Source organism: Rattus norvegicus, chromosome 19 (genome assembly GCF_021556685.1).
Source record: "Rattus norvegicus strain SHRSP/BbbUtx chromosome 19, alternate assembly SHRSP_T2T, whole genome shotgun sequence".
Taxonomy (NCBI): Eukaryota; Metazoa; Chordata; class Mammalia; order Rodentia; family Muridae; genus Rattus; species Rattus norvegicus.
In genome coordinates this window covers 17,035,361-17,056,640 of record NC_141552.1, presented here as the reverse complement: position 1 = coordinate 17,056,640, position 21,280 = coordinate 17,035,361, and the positions used below count along the sequence as shown (strand labels likewise).

General features: G+C 41.8%; 1 protein-coding gene and 1 pseudogene across 2 annotated transcripts in view; one reads left to right on the top strand and one right to left on the bottom strand.

Moving 5' to 3' along the window:
- The window catches only part of LOC147998906 (disks large homolog 5-like), a 124,855-nt gene extending 105,983 nt beyond the window's left edge, over nucleotides 1–18,872 (top strand). The window contains exons 2-7 of one of the 2 annotated variants that reach the window (XM_087595887.1): nucleotides 563–629; nucleotides 14,566–14,671; nucleotides 15,738–15,897; nucleotides 17,085–17,228; nucleotides 17,859–18,021; nucleotides 18,366–18,872. In XM_087595887.1, the coding sequence (XP_087452013.1) occupies nucleotides 14,590–14,671; nucleotides 15,738–15,897; nucleotides 17,085–17,228; nucleotides 17,859–18,021; nucleotides 18,366–18,395 (579 nt within the window). In that variant the 5' untranslated portion in view covers nucleotides 563–629; nucleotides 14,566–14,589 and the 3' untranslated portion in view covers nucleotides 18,396–18,872. The remainder of the gene's footprint in view (nucleotides 1–562; nucleotides 630–14,565; nucleotides 14,672–15,737; nucleotides 15,898–17,084; nucleotides 17,229–17,858; nucleotides 18,022–18,365) is intronic. The other variant, XM_087595889.1, reaches the window with a different exon arrangement.
- LOC147998907 (U2 spliceosomal RNA) lies at nucleotides 7,360–7,569 on the bottom strand (annotated as a pseudogene).
- Nucleotides 18,873–21,280: the final 2,408 nt, after the last annotated feature.

The following is a 21,280-nucleotide window of genomic DNA, read 5'->3' as shown; positions in this document are numbered from 1 at the left end:
CTGCTGCAAATGCTTGCTTTTGAAAATGCTAATGAAGAGTACAGGAGAGCGTTATTACTTATAAAGGAGGCTGGGGATATTAATGCTTATATGAAGGCATGCAAGGGTATCTTTTCTGAAAATGGAAAGATGGATAGTTGGCACATATTGATCCAGATAGAGTTATTAAATTATATGTTTAAATACTCTTGAATATCCTACAGGCACTTTCGCTCAGGATGAGTTGCCTTTAGAATGGATATATATTAAATAAAACTTTAACCAAACATTAACAAATTATGAGGAACAAATTTCTTTAATTATTCAGCAAGGCATACACAGACCTGTTACTCTGTGGGGATATGATTGTGCTGCTATTGTTTTCCCATTAAGCAAAGATAAAGTGGAATATTTAATGCAGATGTCTGAGGTTTTTCAATTAGCCATGATTTCTTACACTGGAAATATTGAATTTCATCCTCCCCATAGTAAATTGTGGGATTGCTTTAAAAAACAAAAAAAAAATTGATAAATACACTAATTTCTGTTGATCCATTACCATCAGCCTTTACTGTGTTTACAGATGGCTCTAACACCAAGATGGCTTATTGGACCAAAGATTAATTTTGGGGACAAGAATCTTCTTTTGGGTCAGTACAACAAAATGAATTATTAGCGGTAATTAATGTATTCCAGGATTTTACTCATGACGTAAAAATATTATAGCTGAGTCCGCTTATGTTGTAGGAGTAGTACAGAATATTGCGACTGCTGTTGTTTCTACATCTAAGCCTATATTAAATGTTATTCTCACATATTAAAGGACTATTGTTATTATGAAACTCTAGAATATTCATTACACATACTAGATCACATTCAAAATTTCCAGAATCTTTAACACTTGGCAATCATATGGTAGATCAATTAGTGGCATTTGCTACCCCAGAAGAACACAGTCATAATCATGCCAATACAGGATATTTACATATTAAATATAAGCTTCCCTATTCTCAAGCCAAACAAATTATTGCTAATTGTCCTATGTGTCAGTCTTCACGTATAAAATGTGTTCCATCTCAAATTAATCCCAGAAGGATGCAACTTAATACATCGTGTCAGATCGATAAAACCCATATTTCTGAGTTTGGTCGCCTTTCACACATAGATGTAAGCATAGATAATTTTTCAAAATTTGTGTGGGCTACACCATTGCCAGGAGTACGCACTGCTCATGTTATACAGCATCTATTGGAAACTTCTGCTGTTATGGGACTGCCTTCTAAAATTAAAATTGATAATGGACCAACATATATTTCTTATCAATATAAACAATTTTGTCAACGGTATCATATTGTACATATTACTGGTACAGAACACAATACACAAGGACAAGCTTTTGTTGAAAGAATTCACCATACCCTGAAATGACAAATTATAAAATTAAAACGGGGGAAAAGAGATGGCCTTATGCAACCTGAATGGAGTTTGCAGAGCAGTCCCAGAGCTATATGGCACAAGCATTATACGTTATTAATTTTCTTAATTTACCACAAGGTGAAGTTATATCAAGAGGAGATAGACACTTTGTTGAACTTCCCCCCAGAAGGCATGGAACAGACAGTATGGATAAAAATTGCCCGGGATGCTGAATGACAGGAAGGGACATCATTGTATGTAGGGGAGAGGGTTTTGTCTCATTACAGGATGGGAGACTATTCTGGTTACCCGGGAGATGGATCCAAGCACAGAATAATAAGAACTGCTCCCTACCCTCAAAGGAATCCAGTTAAACCAGCTACATTTTCTCCTGATGGATGTTCTCAGGAGATGAGGAGGTGTCCTCCATTACTGAGGCCCTGGCTTCTCTTAGTGTCCACAAACAACAATGGATAAGGATCCGTGCAGTGACAACCCTATTACCTATGTGGGGTCAGGTGAAGCGATTAAGCACTGAAAGGAATAATTTTGTCTCCTTCAGGAAAGTCCTTTACTGCTGAGCACTTATTCTCAGCAATGTGTGTTTTACTCATGGTTTCTTCTGCTGCAGCCAATGCCAGTTATCGGGTTTATATTGCTTATCATGATGAAATCCTACCAATTTTGTGTTAGTAAATATATGGATAATGACACAGAACATGATTGGAAGTTAATTCAAGCCTATTTAGAGGGTAATGAAAGTGCTTCAAAAGTAATTAATGCCTTGAAATATGATGTTCGAATGTCTTTTGGTAAACAGCTAGAAGATACTACCCCTATGGAAATAGCGAAATTATTGGCTGATCAATTGACAGGATTAGATCCCAAGGCTTGGCTTCAAAGGATTTTCCATAGCATGGGAGGAGCTAGTTTTGCCATAATCTTATGTACATTATGTATTATGTTGCTTTATTTTTACATGACTAAACCCCTACAAGGACCTTTAGCTATGTTATGTAAAGTGTTACTTTAAAACAAAAGAAAAAAGAAGGAATTGTTAAGACATAGAGATGCAGCTCCCAGGCAGGGTCAAGAAAGGCCTGGTGACAGATTCAAGTAGGGTCTGGAATGCCGCCCTGGAAAAGAAAATGTTTTTCTCACTTGGCCTTAAATTATGTTCTGCTGTGTCCCGTTTCTGTGGAAGTGGTTCTAACGCTCTCTTGGTAATGGTGAGTATATTTTGATTATAATAAGAGAGGTTATTTGTTATATGAATATCTTTAGGAGAAGCTTTCGTTTATTCGTCTTTCTTTGTTTAATCTTCCCTCATTGTTCCTGGTATCCTGGGAATAATAATCTTATGGTATCTTGACACAATGAAAATTGTAGTAATGCATATTCTTAGCTTAATAAGGATTAATAAAGCTTGCAACTGCGTGCAGTTTCTTCTGCCTTTGCTCTGCACCCCCTGTGTCCTGGGGGTATGCGACCATACCCAGGGCCCCAACTCACTACACATTGACAATGGGTCACCCCACAAAACACAGAAGCATCTACCTTAGTCAAAAATGGACATTTTATTGAATGCACACACTAACTCTGATTGATCACATCCATAGCTAAGATACTATGGGCAGATCCGTGGCCCAAAATACATTCCTCTAAACCTATAAAGCGAAAGAAGAAAGAAAGAAAGAAAGAAAGAAAGAAAGAAAGAAAGAAAGAAAGAAAGAAAGAAAGAAGGAAAGAAAGAAAAAAAGGAAGGAAGAAGAAAAAACACAAAAAACTTAAGCTTCTCATAGGAACTTCGCAGGAAGTGTTGTCTGGCGGTCAGTTCTGATTAGGCCATTTTAGATGAAACAGTGCATAGTGACCCTTAATGTGATGGCCCCTATATAAAGCTTTTTGGAATATTGGAATTTTAACAAACCTCATCCAGAACATACAGCAGAGGCAAGGATGTGATCACCATGTCCTTGCTCTCTATCAGGTTATTTTTCTGTGTCCTTGATTGTCAGGCATAGAACAGCAACAATCTGAAATAGCTGGTAGACATGGAACAAAGTGGCTAAAACTATAGTTGTGGGTTGCACACCTCAACTGTCAATGGCTAATGCTGTCCTCAGAGACCTCGGAGGCCCCTCTTGTAAGACTGTCTATTGGAAATGGAAGCACTGACTTCAAAGTGAACCGGGCCAGCCAGGGTGAGGGCAACATGGATACGTGAGACCCTGTCTAAAACCAGCACAAAAACCAACCCTTCATTCAAAGCATCATCTATTAATTCTTTATTATTTACCACTTTCTCCCTACCAGCCTTTCAGTCTGGAATGGTAGAAAAGGACTGGGAATGTTCCTTCTATTCTAAGGACCTTGATCTCTCTTTCCTTAGGTCCACATTAAGAACACATGCAAATGGATATCACCATCTGAACAACTTAGTATCATCTACTCAGTATATCTAGCCTAATGCTGTGCTATGACAATCTCAAGCTTCCCTGAGTTTCCCTGACCTAGCAAGAAGTATGAAGTACTGAGGCCACACCCCAGTGATCCTTTCAAGGGGTTAGAAGAAAGCCGTGAGAGATGCTCCACTTCTTTGTCCTTAGATTAAATCACATTGACACAATGTGGGTGGACTATTTAACCAGATATGTTTCTCCCACCCCACCTTTCTGAGTTCAGACCATGGCAGAATTCATGCCCCACCACCCTAGATATTGAGTTTAGTGTTCTCTGGTATTTTGTCCTTCCCTTCAAACTAAAGTATTCCTTTTAGGATCCTCTAGAGAGCTGTCTTACTGGTTATACATATTGTGTTAAATTTATTTTAGTGTGCATTAGTCAGCACAGTAGCTGGGCAGCTGCCTGCCCTCCATGGTATCAGATCTACTTTCCAAACAATAACGCTAACTCTTACAGGCTGTGTAGCATCTTGGCTGCTCTTTGTTCCACTTGGACAGCCCTCAGGACCAGGATCTCCTCTCCCTTAACCATGGCTGCTGTCCTCTTCCTCTCTCCTCTCCATCACACGTTCTTCCTTTATTCTATGGCAGCTTCTTCTTCCTTCTTCCCTCCTCATGATCTTCTCTAGCAAAGCCCTCAAAGCTCACCTCCCCCATCTCTCTGCTGTGTAGCTGTTGGCTGTTGGCTTCTTTATAATCACAGTTAACTGGATCAGGGTCAGTTATTTGGGGTTAACCAGTCCTGAGTTCCACAAATTAGCATTAAAATACAAGCAGAATTAGACCAATACACTACAGGGATTTTTGTTTGTTTGTTTGGTTGGTTTGGTTTAATTTTCATTTACCTTTTTACTTGTTATTTTATTTTTGGCTATTATTATTAATCGGTTATTTTATTTATTTACATTTCAACTGTTGTCCTGCTTTCCAGACTCCCCTCTTCAAATTTACATCCCATTTCTGCTCAGCTTTGCCTATGTGACAGTGCTCCCCCACCCACACATATCCATTCCCACCTCACACCTCTAGGATCTGCCTTTGGTGGGCAACAGGCCTCACCTTGAACTATAGAGCATCCTTGCATACACATTGGCTGGCAGTTTGGCCCCTGGGAGCTTGGGGATTAGGGAAAGAGGATCTGGTCAGATATTAAAGCCAATGATTGCTGCTTTCTCTTCTTTTTCTGGTTATAGGTGAAATTATGTTTGTGTGCTTCTCTTTTTTTAAATTATTGAGAGAAGATTAATTTCTTGGTTTTTCTTGGGTATAGTTTAGTTCATTGTCTTGGAGTTTTCCTCCTATTAGCCTCAGTTGTGCTTTCTTACAGAAAAGAATTGTTTAAATTTGGTTTTGTCATGAAATATCCTGGTTCCTCCTTTTATGGTGATTGAGGATTATGCTGGATATAGGAGCCTGTGTCTGCATTACATCTGCCCAAGATTTTCTGACTTTTAGAATCTCTGTTGAGAAGTCTGGTGTAATTCAGATACGTCTGAATTTATTTGTTACTAGATATTTATACCTTACCCCTTTTAATGTTCTTTCTTGATCTGTGCATTTAGCGTTTTAATTATTATGTGAATGGAGGAATTTTTCTGGTACAATTAGTTTGATGTCCTGTAGGCTTGTTGTACCTTTATGGCCTTTTCTTTCTTTACCTTATGGAAGTTTGCTGCTATGATTTGTTGAATGTGTTTACTGGATCTATGAACTAGAAATCTTAATTCTCTTCTATATCTATTATCCTTAGGTTTCAACATTTAATTGTGTCCTGAAATTCATGGATGTTTTGGATTCAATAAACCATACATATTTACCTGAGATGGGTGTTTTGTGCTTTGTGGGATGACCTCCTTGACCCCAGGCTGCATGAAGAATCTCAGCTGACAATGGGGACATAAATTATGAGTATGTGTAGCAAGGCCCTGGCCTCTTCCAGGTTCTTGGATATTAACTGAGAACCTCAAATACAGTAGTAATGTGATAGTGTGGTGTGAATCTAGTTACTATTCTCTATTTTGATATAGATGACTCTTTTTGTGTCATGGTCAGCTTATAATGACTAGAAGACCTAAGCTTGAGAATAACCAAAGACTACATTGCTTCTCTAGCAGCTGAGCTTTTAAAAGTCCTGGTGTGACAGCAACTGTTGGTGGATATTCTGGATTATTCCTTCTGTACTTTAACTCTCTGTGTCACTTCCACCATCAGTAAGTTAGTTCAATTCCATAAATTGGAAATCCATCACCTGGAAGAAATACTCTTTTTTTTTAAAGATTTATTTATTTATTTATTTATTATATACAAGTACACCGTGATTGTCTTCAGACACACCAGAAGAGGGCATCCTATCTCATTACAGATGGTTGTGAGCCACCATGTGGTTGCTGGGATTTGAACTCAGGACCTCTGGAAGAGCTGTCAGTGCTCTTAACCACTAAGCCTTCTCTTTAGCCCAAGAAATACTTTCTGAATATGATCTGAGATTGGCCATGGAAAAAGGGTAGCTTGAACTGTCCCACCTAGGTTCTGGGCCTGCACAGGCCTGCTCTCCAAAAGAAACCTGTGTTCACAGCTGTTGGCTGGCTAAGAAAGATTTCACGAGACGTGATACACAGCCCTCGGACTTCTGCTCCAGTCATCTGCACAATTTTTCCCGGACGATATCCTCATACCTCCAGCAGGCGGGTGATGAAGCTGTCCACTCTCAGCTCCCCTTCAGCCATCTTGTGGGCACCAGACTCTCCTCCCTGCAGCAGGAACAAGGGCTTCTCCATGGTGGCTGCAGCAGCAGTGGTGGTTTGGCATTCTCACCTAGGAGGCCCTATGCCTTTCTACCCCAGTTCCAACTCACCTCAGGCCCGGGCCTTCCCCCCATCCACTTCCCACGGAGCAGGGAGAGCAGCACCCACTAGAAATAAAAGGGAAGCCCTTGGTCCTGCCAAGAGTGAACCCCCAGTGAAGGGATTGTTGGGGGGAGGGTGGTAATGGGAGGAGGATGGGGAGGGGACACCAATAGAGAAGGGGAGGGGGAGGGGTTAGGGGGATGTTTGCCTGGAAACCCAGAAAGGTAATAACAATTGAAATGTAAATAAGAAATACCCAATTTAATAAAGATGGAGAAAAAAAGAGAAAAGTGTCACACATTTAAAACAGAAGAATATGGACCCTAATTTTAAAGCACAGCTCTGTCAATTAACTAAACCTTTAAAAAGCTCAGAAAATCAGGCCAAACAATATTTTCTCGGTTTATGTATCTGTAATGTCGCATAAATAATAATGTCCGTTTCTTGCTATTGTGGAGGGAATTAAATAGATAATATGTAATCATGGAAATTTTGAAGTACCATCCACTTTTCTGTTCATTAAATCACTCTTCCTCATTTCATTGATCAAGTATGTATGTTTTCTTTTCATAGTTACATGTATAATAAAACCAGCATAAAAACCTTCAGAATTGTATAAGCTTTCACTTTTAACAAATTAAATTAGTTGTTCTTTGTATTTCTGCTGAACATTTAAATGTTCTTTATATGTCCCAGTGCGAGTTTATTAGGTACCTATAAACTTTAAACTCTTTGCCTGAGAGCATGAGTACTATTTAATTATATAGTAACTACACTCAGGCTGTCTTTGTATTAGAACCAATTATATCAGACTCTAAGAAAAATTACTACACTTGATCTTAGCCAAAAGGCCGAGAAGCTATTAAGAAAAATTACTATTGCTTTAAAGTTTGTGTGTGTATGAGTGAGAGTATGAGTATGAGTGTCTGTCTGTGTGTGTGTGTATGTGTGTGTGTGTGTGTGTGTGTGTGTATGTGTGTGTGCAGCACATGACCAAACAACTTTCAGGAGCCATTTCTCTCCTTCTGTCATGTGGGTCCCAGGATGTAACCCAGATGTTTGACTTTGGCAATAAATAATATTACCCACTAAATAAATAAATAAACAAACAAAAAACAAGCCACAAATCAACTTTAAAAGTAAAGGCCAGAAGTTCACAGAATAGTAGCATTGGCCTTACCATATCCTTTCTTTGGGGATGGGAAAATTAATGTTCTGAAATCCATGACTTTCAGGAATTGTGATATTCATGGAAATTCAATTCCTTTGCAGATGCTCCAGTTGTTGTGGCCAATTGCTAGAAAGGTCAGCTTAAGCTTGCAGGACCCCCACCATCCCTCCCCCCACCCCACCTCCACAGAAAGCTCAAAAGACACTGCCCAGAACTTACTCCACATTCCCCAGAACCACTTTCTTTGTCCATCATTTCTGTGAGACGAAAGGTCAGACTCCTTCACCCTAGTCTCTCCACAATTGACATTCGCCCCTCCCAAAACACTTCTAAGACTGGAAAACATGTCTTAGGATGTATCTGCCAGACTCGGACTGAGAGAAACTAGGGCACTGGTTGTCACTACAACATTGGTGACAGAGGACGCCAAGTACTCTGTAGGAGACAATAGAATGTCCAAGAAGGGACAGCAGATGTCATGGGGAGCAGACTTTGCCTCCCTGCTAATGTTCTCCCTGTACTGAGCATAAGCTGTGGTGGCCTTTCCAGGAGACTTTCCCGGGGCAGAGCCACTGAGCATCTCCTTCTTCCAAAGCCAAATTTTCCTCTAGGCTTGATTATAAAAACCTTAGTAATTCCTATGCATCTAAATGAATGTTTCCTTCCAAATCCTGCCCAAAAATGTCTCATCCTAACTCAAATTATCCTTCTTCACCAATATTAGCCATTAAAAATTCCTGAGAAATAATACCAGTTTGAATATGCACTCAAAATGTTCTCCTGTCTTATTATGTACAGGTGCTTGAAATCACATCAAGAAATAGCCTGCATGGAAGGTTGCAATGTGGGTGTGTGTTAGGGGAACACTCATGAAGCCTTGTGCTTAGCATTCAACGGTTGCCACAAAATTCCTTAGGAGGAAGACTTGAAATCATTATGGTGCTAGAAACAGTGTGGAGGCCAGTTGGCAGAGGAAAGTGAAACATTAGAGCCACCATTGAAGGCTCCTGTTGGGCCCTACCTTGGTGTTTCCCTCCCCCCTCACTGAGCCTTTCAGCCTGCTATAGGAAGAAATTGTTTACACCTTTGACAGCTGCTCTTAGCCCCTGATTTGGGGCTGGGATTTTCCATGGCACCCTTCCTCCCCACTGAGCTTTCCTGCTTCTTGTTTTTAAGAAGCTGTTTATGCCCCTGATTGGGCTGGAACTTTCACCACACAGACTTGTCCTATTTTCCTGTTTGGGGATTTTCACCTGCCTTGTTGATTTTCCACGGCTTTTGCCTTTGGTATATAAGGAGATCTCAGTAAAGCCTTGGTGGCACTCGCTAAAAAGGGGTGACCCGTGTAAGTGTTTTCTTTCAACCCCACAAACCTACACCTGATATTCACACACTGTTGGCACAGGCACTGACAATAGGTATCACAATAGAAACTAGTAACTAGATTTAACCAAACTATCACATTAATGCTGTATTTCGTGGTATTTTTTTTTTTTTTTTGCTCTCCTAGAACCTGGAAGAGGCTTGGTGTTTTCTAATCCTACTCATAATTTATTATCCTTCCCAACACTATGGGCTTTGTTCTGTTAATGCTAACAGCGGCATCCAATACCTAGGATATTTTCTACTGACATGTGTGACATGAGACAAAACAGTCCCTGTCATCCCTCACCTGAATAAACTTCCTTAGAGGACTGTGTAGTTGGAGGGTCCTTCTTTCCTCTCCAAGATCGAGAAACATTTCCAGTCTTCAGACAAGTGTGTCAGCCATTGTCCAGTGACTGTGTTGAGATGTCCACATTGTCAGCTGAGTGTCGTCATCCAGCCTGCCCTGTAATTGTTGTAGATGATTAATAGGGTTCCAGCCCTAGGATTTAATTCAGTGCTACAGTACTTGCCAAACATGCTCAAAGCCCTAGCTGCCACCCTAGTCCTGTGTGCTCTAGAGAAAGAAAATAAAGAACCACATTGTCTATCAAGTTTCTCCTCCAATAGAAGGAGAATCTGCATCCAGTCTTTTAAGTAACTCTAAGCCCCAGCTTCCCCACAGCTCAATGCATCGATTGCACTATTGGTGCATTTTCAGTAATTCTCACTTTCTTTTTGGTGTGCAAAGAATATGCACCATGTAAGTAAAGTGTGTGTGTGTGTGTGTGTGTGTGTGTGTGTGTGTGTGTTCATCCATGAACTCACTATAAATTATTATCAAATGACCCAGAAGACCGTGGAGAAACCTGTCGATGTGCATGCAGAATTATGTTACTACCGTTCCATGGCACCTTGCAGGTAACACTGAAATACTGGGCTGCTTTAATAGAGCCTAAAACCAGGCTATGCATGGTTTTCGGTGAGATTGTGATGTGCAACACCACAACAGAGATCAGCAGAAGCTTCATTTTTTCCATGCTGCTGTTACCAAGTGAGGCAAAGCCTCATCCCATAGAGAGTCTGGTAGGATCTGATGAAAGGAGTAAACTCAGGGTTGAAATCAAGCCTTTAGAAACAAAGAGAAAAATACAAAGTCAAGGAAAGCAAGAGCTGTCTTTTTCTTTTCTTCCTCTTTTTTTTTTTTTTGAGAAGATCCACAAGAGAGACAACCCCTTCCTCAAACTAACAATGCACAAGAGAGACAATACATGAATTAAAAATCAGAAATGAAATGAGGGACATAACAATAGACACCGAGCAAATTCCAAAATCATTAGTTCTTACTCCCGAGGACTTTACGCCAGAAAACTGGAATATTTATTCGATATTGTTGATTTTGTAGACAGATAACAATTACCAAAGTTAAATCCAGATCTGGGAAGGTATCTGAATAATACCCCTAAGAAAATAGATACAGTCATTAAAGGTTGCATACATTATATATTATATTGTTTTCTTTTTGCATGATTAAACCCCTTCAAGGACAATTAGCTATGTTATAGAAAGTGTTACTTTTAAAACAAAAGGACAAAGAGAGAAATTGTGGAGTCACTGAGATACACTTCCCAGACAGGATCAAGGAAAGATGGCTGAGAGATGCAAGCAGGGGCTGGAACGCTGCCCTTGAGAAGGAAATGTTTTTCTCACTTTACCTTACACTATGCTGTACTGTGTCTGTTTTTTGTGGAAGCAGCTCTCATGCTCTCTGGGTTATGACAAGTAGATTGTGATACTAGGAAGAGGGGTGATTTGCTATACAGATATTTTAAGGAGAAGCCTTTGCTTAGTCTCACTTCTTTGCCTAGTCTTGCCTCAGTCGTTCCTGGTATCATGGGAATAACGACCGTATTATATCTTGCCAAAAGGGAATGTGAGGTAATGCATATTCATGCCTATATAAGGGTTAATAAGCTTGTAGCTGCATGCAGTTGCATCTGCCTTTGCTCTGCATCCCCTGTGTCCTGGTTATTTGTGACCGTACCTGGGCCCCCAACGCACTAGCTGTTGACAAGCATCACCCTTCTCAGTGTTAGGTATATATTTTTTTGAAATCTATGATGTGGAGGCATATTACAGCAACAATATGAAATAGCAGGCGGGCATGTATGAAAATGCTGTGTTTAAGCTAGGTGTGGGGACAAGTCCTCAAAAGGAGCTGTTAAGATGGGAAACAAATAATGCATTTGTTGCTGGAATTGAGTTGCCTCCGCTGTGTTGCTCTGCCTGCTCAGTGTCCATTCAACCTCACTCTGTTTCTACAGAGGAACTCAAGGTTTGCCCCAGCCGCCTGTGAGCTGTGATATGGGCAGAGAAAGGCCAGGACACAGTGGTGATTTCCCACTCCTCAGTTATGCTGAATTTTCCACTACTGTACTTGTATACACAAGTACAGTGTGGTCAGTTATTATAGATATTTGTCATTTCTTACAGAGGGCAACTATGATTGACTACACCCAATTCTATAAAAAACAAAACTCAGGAAACCTGGCCCTTGGCAGCAATGAATCAAGAAATATCTAGGATGGTGGGGCATGAATTCTGCCAAGCAATGAACTCAGATAGGTGGGTTTGTGAGGAAGATGTATAGTTGAATAGCCCAATAGATTCACGTTGTATCATCTTGATTTAATCTAAGGACAAAGTAGTGCAGTATCTCTGATGGCTTTCTTCTAACCCATGAAAGGTTCACTGGGGTTTGACCTCAGTTCTTTATTCTTCTTGCTGGGGCAGCAACACTCAGGGAAGCTTGAGATTGCCATAGGCACAGTATTAGGCTAGAAATGCTGAGTAGGTGATACTAAGTTGTTCAGATGGTGATACCCATTTCATTTGTTCTTAACGTGGACCTAAGGAAAGACAGATCAAGGTCCTTAGAATACAAAGATCATTTCCAGTTTTTTTTCTACCTTTCCTGAATGAAAGACTGTTTGGCAGAGAATGGTAAAAATTCAAGAATTGGTAGATGATGCTTTGAATGAAGGGTGGGTTTCTGTGCTGGTTTTAGACAGGTTCTCAATTACCCCATCTTGTTCTCTACGCTGCTCGTCAGGTTCACTTTGAGCTCAAATAAAGCTGCTTCTACTTTCCAACAGGTAGTCTTACAAAGGGGCCTCCAAGGACTGTGAGGACAGCATTAGCCAATGAGAATTGAGGTGTGTAACCCACAACTATAGCTTTATCTGAAAGACCCTCAGACAGAGGAGACTCTCGCTCCAGTCCTGAGGACAATCACCACCCCATGAACACACAGGACTCAGTCTTGATGTAAAAACAAGAGGTTTACTTTGGGATACCAATGCACTGGGGCTCGACATGGTCCACACGCAGGAGGGATGTGAGGAGCCTCGAACAACAGAAATGTACAGTTTAAACAGTCATTTACGATCACACAGTTTCATTAGCTCAGCTATTTCGGTGCCAAGAATACCTAGGCAGATGTTTCTCGTCCTGGGATAAGGCCGTAACCACATCAATGTAGCTATTTCAGTAGGAAGGACGTCTGACTTGATATATATTTTCTTATCCTGGGGTTCCCAGGACAAGGACCAAGGATATCTGTCTTGGCAGGTGTTTCCCTTCTGGAGTTCCCAGGACAAGGCTATAGCGATGTCAGCCTATAGCACAGCTGCATTCAGTACCAAGGATATCTCACTTCTATAGTGGTCAGTCAGCTTCCCAGAGATGTTTCCTGTCTTGTAATTGCCCTGCAGTAAATATGTTCTATACCCTCTGTTCTTATGGTCGGGCAGCTTCCTAGAGAGTGGGTGGGAATGTGCTTTCTGTACTTTCTGGTCTATTGACTAACGTCTAGGGGCTAAACGAGGGCCAGCTTAAAAGATTCTCATGCTTAAGAAATGGCTGTACTGATATCTAACGGAGATCTTTCATATCCACTTTCTTCCAAGTCTACCAGCCATCTCAGATTGTTGCTGTAATATGCCTGACAATCAAGGACACAGAAAAATAACTTGATACACAGCAAGGACATGGCAATCATATCCTGTGTCGTTATGTATGTTCTGGATGAGGTTTGTTAAAATGACAATATTGCACAAAGCTTTATACAGGACCCATCAAATTAAGGGTCACTATGCACTGTCATAGCTAAAATGGCCTGGTCAGAAGTGACCACTGGATCACTCTTCTGTAACTTCACATGAGAGGCTTGTGCTTTTTGTGTTTTTTATTTTTGTGTTTTTTTCTTATTTATTTATTTATTATTTATTTATTTATTTATTTATTTATTGCTTTATATGTTGTCAGGAAGATAGTTCAAGTCATGGATCTGCCCCCAAAATCTGAGCTTTGCCACTAATACTGTAAACAGTATTAGTGTATGCATTCATTAAAATAACTGTTTTTTTTTTTTTAGTAGGATAGATGCTTTTGTGTTTTGTAGGGTGATCCATGAAACAGGAGTGAAGATGCTTGTTTCTTACTCTGTCCACTGAGTTATATCTCTAGGCTTGTCCTACTCCTTTGGCTGCATTCCCCCCCCCCCACATTTGCTGACTATTTTATTTTTCAGATGAAATCACACGTTATAGCTTAGAGAGGCCTGTAAGCAATCCTACTTTGGTAACTTAAGTGCAAAGAGGAGAGCCCCACACTCAGCCTGAGGGTGCATTCACTGGTGGCTCCAATATTTCAGTTTCCTCTGCTAACAGATCACCACATTGTTGCCAGGACCATAATGAATGCAATTCTTTCTCCTAAGGAATCTGGTGGCAACTGTCAAATGTTAAGCACAAAGCTTCAGGTTGTACCTATAACACACACCCACATTGCAACCTACCCTACAGGCTATTTCTGGGTGTGATTTCATGCACCTGCACATCATGAGACAGGAGACCTCTTTGGCTACTTATAGGAACTGGTGTGATTTCTCAGTAATCTTTAATGGGTAATATTGCTGACTGAGGAGAATTTGAGGTAGGATGAAACATTTCTGTGCAGGGATTGGGGAGGAAGCACTCATTTAGATACATAGCAATGACTTAGGTTTTTCCAATCAAGCCTAGAGCCAAATTTGGCTTTGGAAGCATGTGGTGCTCAGTGGCTATGCCACAGGGAAGTCCCCTGAAAAGGGTCCATCAGCTTTTGCTCAGTACAGGGAGAACATTAGCAGGGAGGTAAAGTCTGTTATCCATGACATCAGCCGTCCCTTCGTGGACATTCTATTGTCTCCTAGAGAGACCTTGGAATCCCTGTGATGTCACCAGTATCGTTGTGACAACCAATTCCCTACTTTTTCTCTTAGTGTCCAAAGGATATATCCACAGGCATGTTTGCCCGTCTTCTCAGGCGCTTTGGGAGAGTTGATGTTGATAGAGAAGAGTCTAGAGTGAAGCAAACGAAACCTAAAGGTAATGATGGACACAGGACATGGGGAATGTGGAGTAAGTTCTGGGCAGTGTATGTTGAGCTTCCTGTCAGGAGTGAGTGTGGGGGCCTTCACCTGGCCTTTATAGCAATGGGCCACAACCACTGGAACATCTCCACAGATATTGAATTCCATGATTATCACAATTCCTGAAAGTCAAGGTTTTCACATCATTAGTTTCTCCATAACCACATGGAGGATATGGCAATGCCTATGCTATTATTGGGTGAACTTCTAGTCTTTACTTTTACAGTGCATTCAGTATGTTAAATTGATATAATAACACCATAAGTAGTCATGGAGGGTATAACTTTTCTGAATTAAACAGGGCATCAATGTACTTCACTTTCATTGCTTCTTTAAATTCAGTGACTATCTGACAGTAGTAAGAGGGAGAGAATTGTGCTCCTGGCCATGACCTTATATTCTTAGAACTCCTGTGACTACCTCTGGCTGACGGGGCCAATCTTACCTTCATACATTAGAGGTTCTGTGTGGCAGATATTTTTCTACAGTAGCCAACTATATGGGGCAGGTAGAGAAAGAGCCTGTAACCTACTGGCACTTCTGGGGCATTTGTCATTTCAGTAGGGGGAATTAATAAGTCTGTTGACCATGTCCTCCCCCTACATGAATTTTTAATGCAAAGTTATTGGACGAGAGTAACAGTGTAGGATATCTGAGTATCCCTGATCAATCAAGTCATTGTGGATGCTGAATTGATGATCTGACTTCTGAAACCAGAGGGGTGAGGGTCCTGAAACCAGGTTGTAGCCTGCGTACCTGATAATAATCCTGGAGAAGGCATCTCTCTGGTACTTGTAAGCCTGTGTGGGCGGGCATAGGGAACACCTGGCTGCTTACATCTCTTGGTCTCTATATAGTAGTGGGGGAACTGTGATCCACTTAGGATGCCTCTTACACATAGACCAAACTCCTTGCAGTGACACTGGCTTCCAAGCATGTTCTCCTGTTTGGACCTCACTGTGGTCTGTGTATGCTCTATGCATTCGCCCCATGTGGGTTCACTTGTGTTATTCTACCTACAGAGGCCTGCAGACAGACCTCATCCCCTGAAAATGTCCTAAACAAGGTGCAGGCCAACGAGGAAGAGGAGAGGCTGAATAGAGAACTGGAGCTAACTACCAAGGAGAGAAATGAGCTGACAGATCGCCTCCTTTATGTGACAGGTGGATCCATGAGCAAGAGGTATGCATTGCTCCAAACAAACGACCTTGTTCTAAACCTCATCTCCCATAGAGAGGAGATTCAGAACCTGACCCTTAGTGAGGAGTGAGTTTGGAAATGGACTCTCTGATTCCACCTGTTGAAAATCTGAACTTGTGATCTGAGTGAAGAATTCAGGGATAACGTCACTGGAGCATGAGTTCCCAGTGTACAATTGGAAAGCCCTTGACAGGTGGCAGTTTGCAAGGTTCTAGGTGCTGTGAGTTTGTGGACAGTGTTTGTACTTGCTAGGAAGGTGACTGAACGCTATCATCTCATGGCAGCACCCTTAGGTAACAGGTCCCACATTGTTCATCTCCATGCTTAACTAGAAGGCCTGAGGCTCAGGCCTGTTCCTTCTTGTCTGTGTGCCTTAAACACTGAGACAGTAATGGTGCATACATTTCTACTGATTCTCATTGTGTTCTTTCCATATTTGTCTCTCTTTCTCATTCTCTGAGTCTGTTTACTTTTCTTTTCTTGTGGGTGTGTCCCAGTTTGTGTGTCTGTGTGTTCACAGGTCTGCATGCATATGTACAACTTTTATATGTTTCTATGTCCCCTGTCCCTTGGAATTTAGGGGTCTGTTTTTTGACCTCAGGATATACCTGTATAATAGTTTCATGGAGGTGTAAGTGCTTTATTTTGGAAGCCCCACTTTCAACAGTACAGTTCTTTGCCTGTGTGGTCACATTTGTCTATACACTTGTATGCCTTGGGCAGATTATAAGTTTGTGGCAATATCTGGTCTTATCTCCAGAATTATGTGTACTGTCTGCCTCTAGAATATTAGTTATTCGGCTTGTAGCATTCCACTTGTCAAAACAGGAAAAATGAAATCAGAGGTTTCTGGATGTGTGTGTGTGTGTGTTTGTGTGTGTGTGTGTGTGTGGTTGGGTAAGCTCTGTGGCCTAGGCTCTTGACAGCATAACAGGTTTGAATGCAGATCCAGCCCTCCTGATTCAAAAAAGTGAGCCAAGGAACCCTTTATCTGGGTGCTTAGCTTCTGTTGTCCTGGGCACACAATTCCAAGTTTCTGAAGCTGAAGAAGATCCAAATATGTAGAATTCAGAAAGTGTCCTTCCAGGGCTGGGGTAGTACAGGACACAGACTGAGTTCATATAGTCCTAAACCTCGATGTTCATTGGGTTCTATCTTCCTGGGGCCAGCCCCTACTTCAGGCCAAATCCATTTTATGAAAACTTGAAGATAAAGGAGAAAGAGGTCATTTCATTACTGCACAACTTAGACACAAAGAACATTGAACATCGTGAGAAATTTCAGGAGCTCAAGAAGGAGATTAACTTCTATCGGTAAGTACTGGTCAGAAGGGCCCATCACTTGTGGAATATCCATTGCTGCCTCTCTTTGTTCTGGACTGGAGAGCCTGCAGCTCTGGGTCCATGTCTTCTGCTGTTTAAATATCACTGTGCCGTGGGTCTTTTGGACTCAGTTTCAGTTCCATAAGAGACTGTGACTTCTCAGCACAGTGTCTATGCATCTTTAGAAGGCTCTGGATAGAACTATACTGATTCAGGCATCAGAGTGTTATTAGGCCGACCTGGGCCTCTGGGGTCATATCAGGTTTAACAAAGCTCAATGTGTGGACCACATGGTTAGCATGACCTCCCTTGGTTCTACTGTCCTCTTGCGGTTTTTTACTGCCTACTAATTGATGTTGCCCCGATGCATTGGGCTTTCATGGATAGTTGTAGATCCCTTGTTCTTTTGGAGAGACATGGACTGTTAGGTGCTTGGGTCACAGAAACAATTTATTCTTCCCTGGATTGGCCGTTTGCTGTTTGTGGAGCAGCCTTACATGTATGGAGATGTATTCTATGAAGTCTTTATGGGTATCTGGGTCCTGGTGGAGTTTGTGGGATTTGGCAGTTGGAATGGGAGGAAGAGGCTACAGGATCTTACTATGCAGAGTGTGTTTCCAGCAACCTGCACAGCCGGCTCCTGATGGACCAGGCATGTATGAAGAAGAAGTTGGTCACATTGAAGCAGGAGTGCAAGGAGTTACAGCGATATTTGTTTGAGTTGAACCCGAAGGATGAAGACGAACAGGAGAAGACCAGAAACCTCCAGACCCAGCAAAATGTGGTAGGAACAAGCAGCTGAGTCAGATTAACAATGTCTGATACCATTTGCCTATTGGATACATCTTTGCTTCCCCTATCATCTTTCTAATGTCCCCACACCCAATCAGTCACCCTCCTCATGTGATAGAGTTATTCATTGCTCTGTCTATGCACAAGTATTCTGGGATATTAACCACTTTTCAGAAACTGAATTATGGGCAATTATACTTCTCTGCCCTTTTTGAAACTGCAGTCCAGAAATGGTGACAGAGGAATAACATATCACATGACTGAAGGCAGCAACTTGACAGCTGGTATGCGTGTCCCCACCATATCCGTGTCTTAATAGCTGCCTTCTTCTCCCAGGTCTCAGGAACTGCAGGAGACATGGAATAGGACGGATCCCAGGAAGACAGCCCCCTGAGGAATGAGTTTCTCTCTCAGGAGTTCCCTGTGACGACAATCCTCACAGTCAAAGACTTTTTGTGGGTGAATATTCTTCTTCTCAGATAATTTCCTCAATGTTTAGAGACCCTACATTTATGTATCCGTATGCCAGCCTGTCTGGTTGAGGTCTTTCTCCTTTCTCATACGGACAACACCATTTGAGAGACATCTGAGGAGACAGCCTTGACGTCTTGTCCTAGAGGAGAAACAGCACTACAACTGTGTTTCTAAATGTTCATTAAGAAAATGCTGTTAAGAAATGTTTTTGGTTATGATTTTCATTGAAGTTTTCTTTTTGTTATTTCATAGTTATATATTCTTGTTACTGTTTTTCATTTTTATACCATTTTAGTTGTTCATTTTATGCCTGTTTTTTGTAAATTGTATTCCTTATGAATAAAAATTGATTTGTAACTCTTGACTCTTAAGACCATCTTATTCAAGGGTCCTTTGCACTCCTGTAGACTTAGATCTGACAACTGGATATGGATCTTTGCATGGTCCAGGCAGCATGGGTAAATAGGGAATTCAAAGCCACCAAGGGGTACACAGGGTGATAGTGTCTTTGTGTGGATAATGTGACTTTTTTTATGGACACACACTTTATGATGTAATCACTGACATACTGTATCCATGCTATCATGTATTCTGCTCATCCTAGTCTATATCAGTCTATAACACACATTCCTTATTGACTGTGTGCACCAGATATTGAGTAACACACACTCATGCCTGTAGAGCTGCAGAAAAAATGACAACTTTCACAAAGGTATATAGAATAATCCTAATGGAGAACCATGTGCCTCAGTTTTTCTTACAATACAGCATTAGTATTAAACCAGAAAGATAATGACCATCAACGTCATTTTGGGAAATAGGGTTCCTGCGCTTGCCTCTCGCCATCAGATTATCTCTAGTGTAACTTTGTTCTGCTATTTCTGACAGTGGCTAGACTGTCCTATAAGCCTGTGTGACAGGAGTGCTGTAGACCTGTTTTCCTCTCTTTCAGTCAGTTATGGGGACAGAGTGTTCTGCTTTCTGGCGTGTAGTTTTTCCTCTCTACAGGTCTTCAGCTGTTCCTGTGGGCCTGTGTCTTGAGTTCACCAGGCAGCTTTCTTGCAGCAGAAAATTTGGTCTTACCTGTGGTCCCGAGGCTCAAGTTCGCTCGTGGGGTGCTGCCCAGGGGCTCTCTGCAGCGGCAGCAACCAGGAAGACCTGTGCCGCCCCTTTCGGGAGCTTCAGTGCACCAGGGTTCCAGATGGTCTTTGGCTTTTTCCTCTGGCGTCCGAGATGTGTGTGCAGGGAGCAGTCACTTCTGGTTTCCCAGGCTTGTCTGCCTCTCTGAAGGTTTAGCTCTCCCTCCCACGGGATTTGGGTGCAGAGAACTGTTTATCCGGTCTGTTTCTTTCAGGTTCCGGCGGTGTCTCCGGCAGGGGTCCTGCCGCTCCTGGGCCCTCCCCCACGGGAGCCCAGAGGCCTTATACAGTTTCCTCTTGGGCCAGGGATGTGGGCAGGGGTGAGCAGTGTTGGTGGTCTCTTCCGCTCTGCAGCCTCAGGAGTGCCCACCTGACCAGGCGGTTGGGTCTCTCTCTCACCGGGTCTGGGAGCAGAGAGCTGCTGCGGGCCGGGATCCGGCTTGGGGTTTTCTAATCCTACTCATAATTTATTAATCTTCCCAACACTATGGGCTTTGTTCTGTTAATGCTAACAGCGGCATCCAATACCTAGGATATTTTCTACTGACATGTGTGACGTGAGACAAAACAGTCCCTGTCATCCCTCACCTGAATAAACTTCCTTAGCGGACAGTGTAGTTGGAGGGTCCTTCTCTCCTCTCCAAGATCGAGAAACATTTCCAGTCTTCAGACAAGTGTGTCAGCCATTGTCCAGTGACTGTCTTGAGATGTCCACATTGTCAGCTGAGTGTCTTCATCCAGCCTGCCCTGTAATTGTTGTAGACGATTAATAGGGTTCCAGCCCTAGGATTTAATTCAGTGCTACAGTACTTGCCAAACATGCTCAAAGCCCTAGCTGCCACCCTAGTCCTGTGTGCTCTAGAGAAAGAAAATAAAGAACCACATTGTCTATCAAGTTTCTCCTCCAATAGAAGGAGAATCTGCATCGGTCTTTTAAGTAACTCTAAGCCCCAGCTTCCCCACAGCTCCCTCCATCGATTGCACTATTGGTGCATTTTCAGTAACGCTCACTTTATTTTTGGTGTGCAAAGAATATGCACCATGTCAGTAAAGTGTGTGTGTGTGTGTGTGTGTGTGTGTGTGTGTGTGAGTGTGTGTTCATCCATGAACTCACTATAAATTATTATCAAATGACCCAGAAGACCGTGGAGAAACCTGTCGATGTGCATGCAGAATTATGTTACTACCGTTCCATGGCACCTTGCAGGGAACACTGAAATAGTGGGCTGCTTTAATAGAGCCTAAAACCAGGCTATGCATGGTTTTCGGTGAGATTGTGATGTGCAACACCACAACAGAGATCAGCAGAAGCTTCATTTATTACATGCTGCTGTTACCAAGAGGAGGCAAAGCCTCATCCCATAGAGAGTCTGGTAGGATCTGATGAAGGGCAATAAACTCAGGGTTGAAATCAAGCCTTTAGAAACAAAGAGAAAAATACAAAGTCAAGGAATGCAAGAGCTGTCTTTTTCTTTTCTTCCTCTTTTTTTTTTTGAGAAGATCCACAAGAGAGACAACCCCTTCCTCAAACTAACAATGCACAAGAGAGACAATACATGAATTAAAAATCAGAAATGAAATGAGGGACATAACAATAGACACCGAGCAAATTCCAAAATCATTAGTTCTTACTCCCGA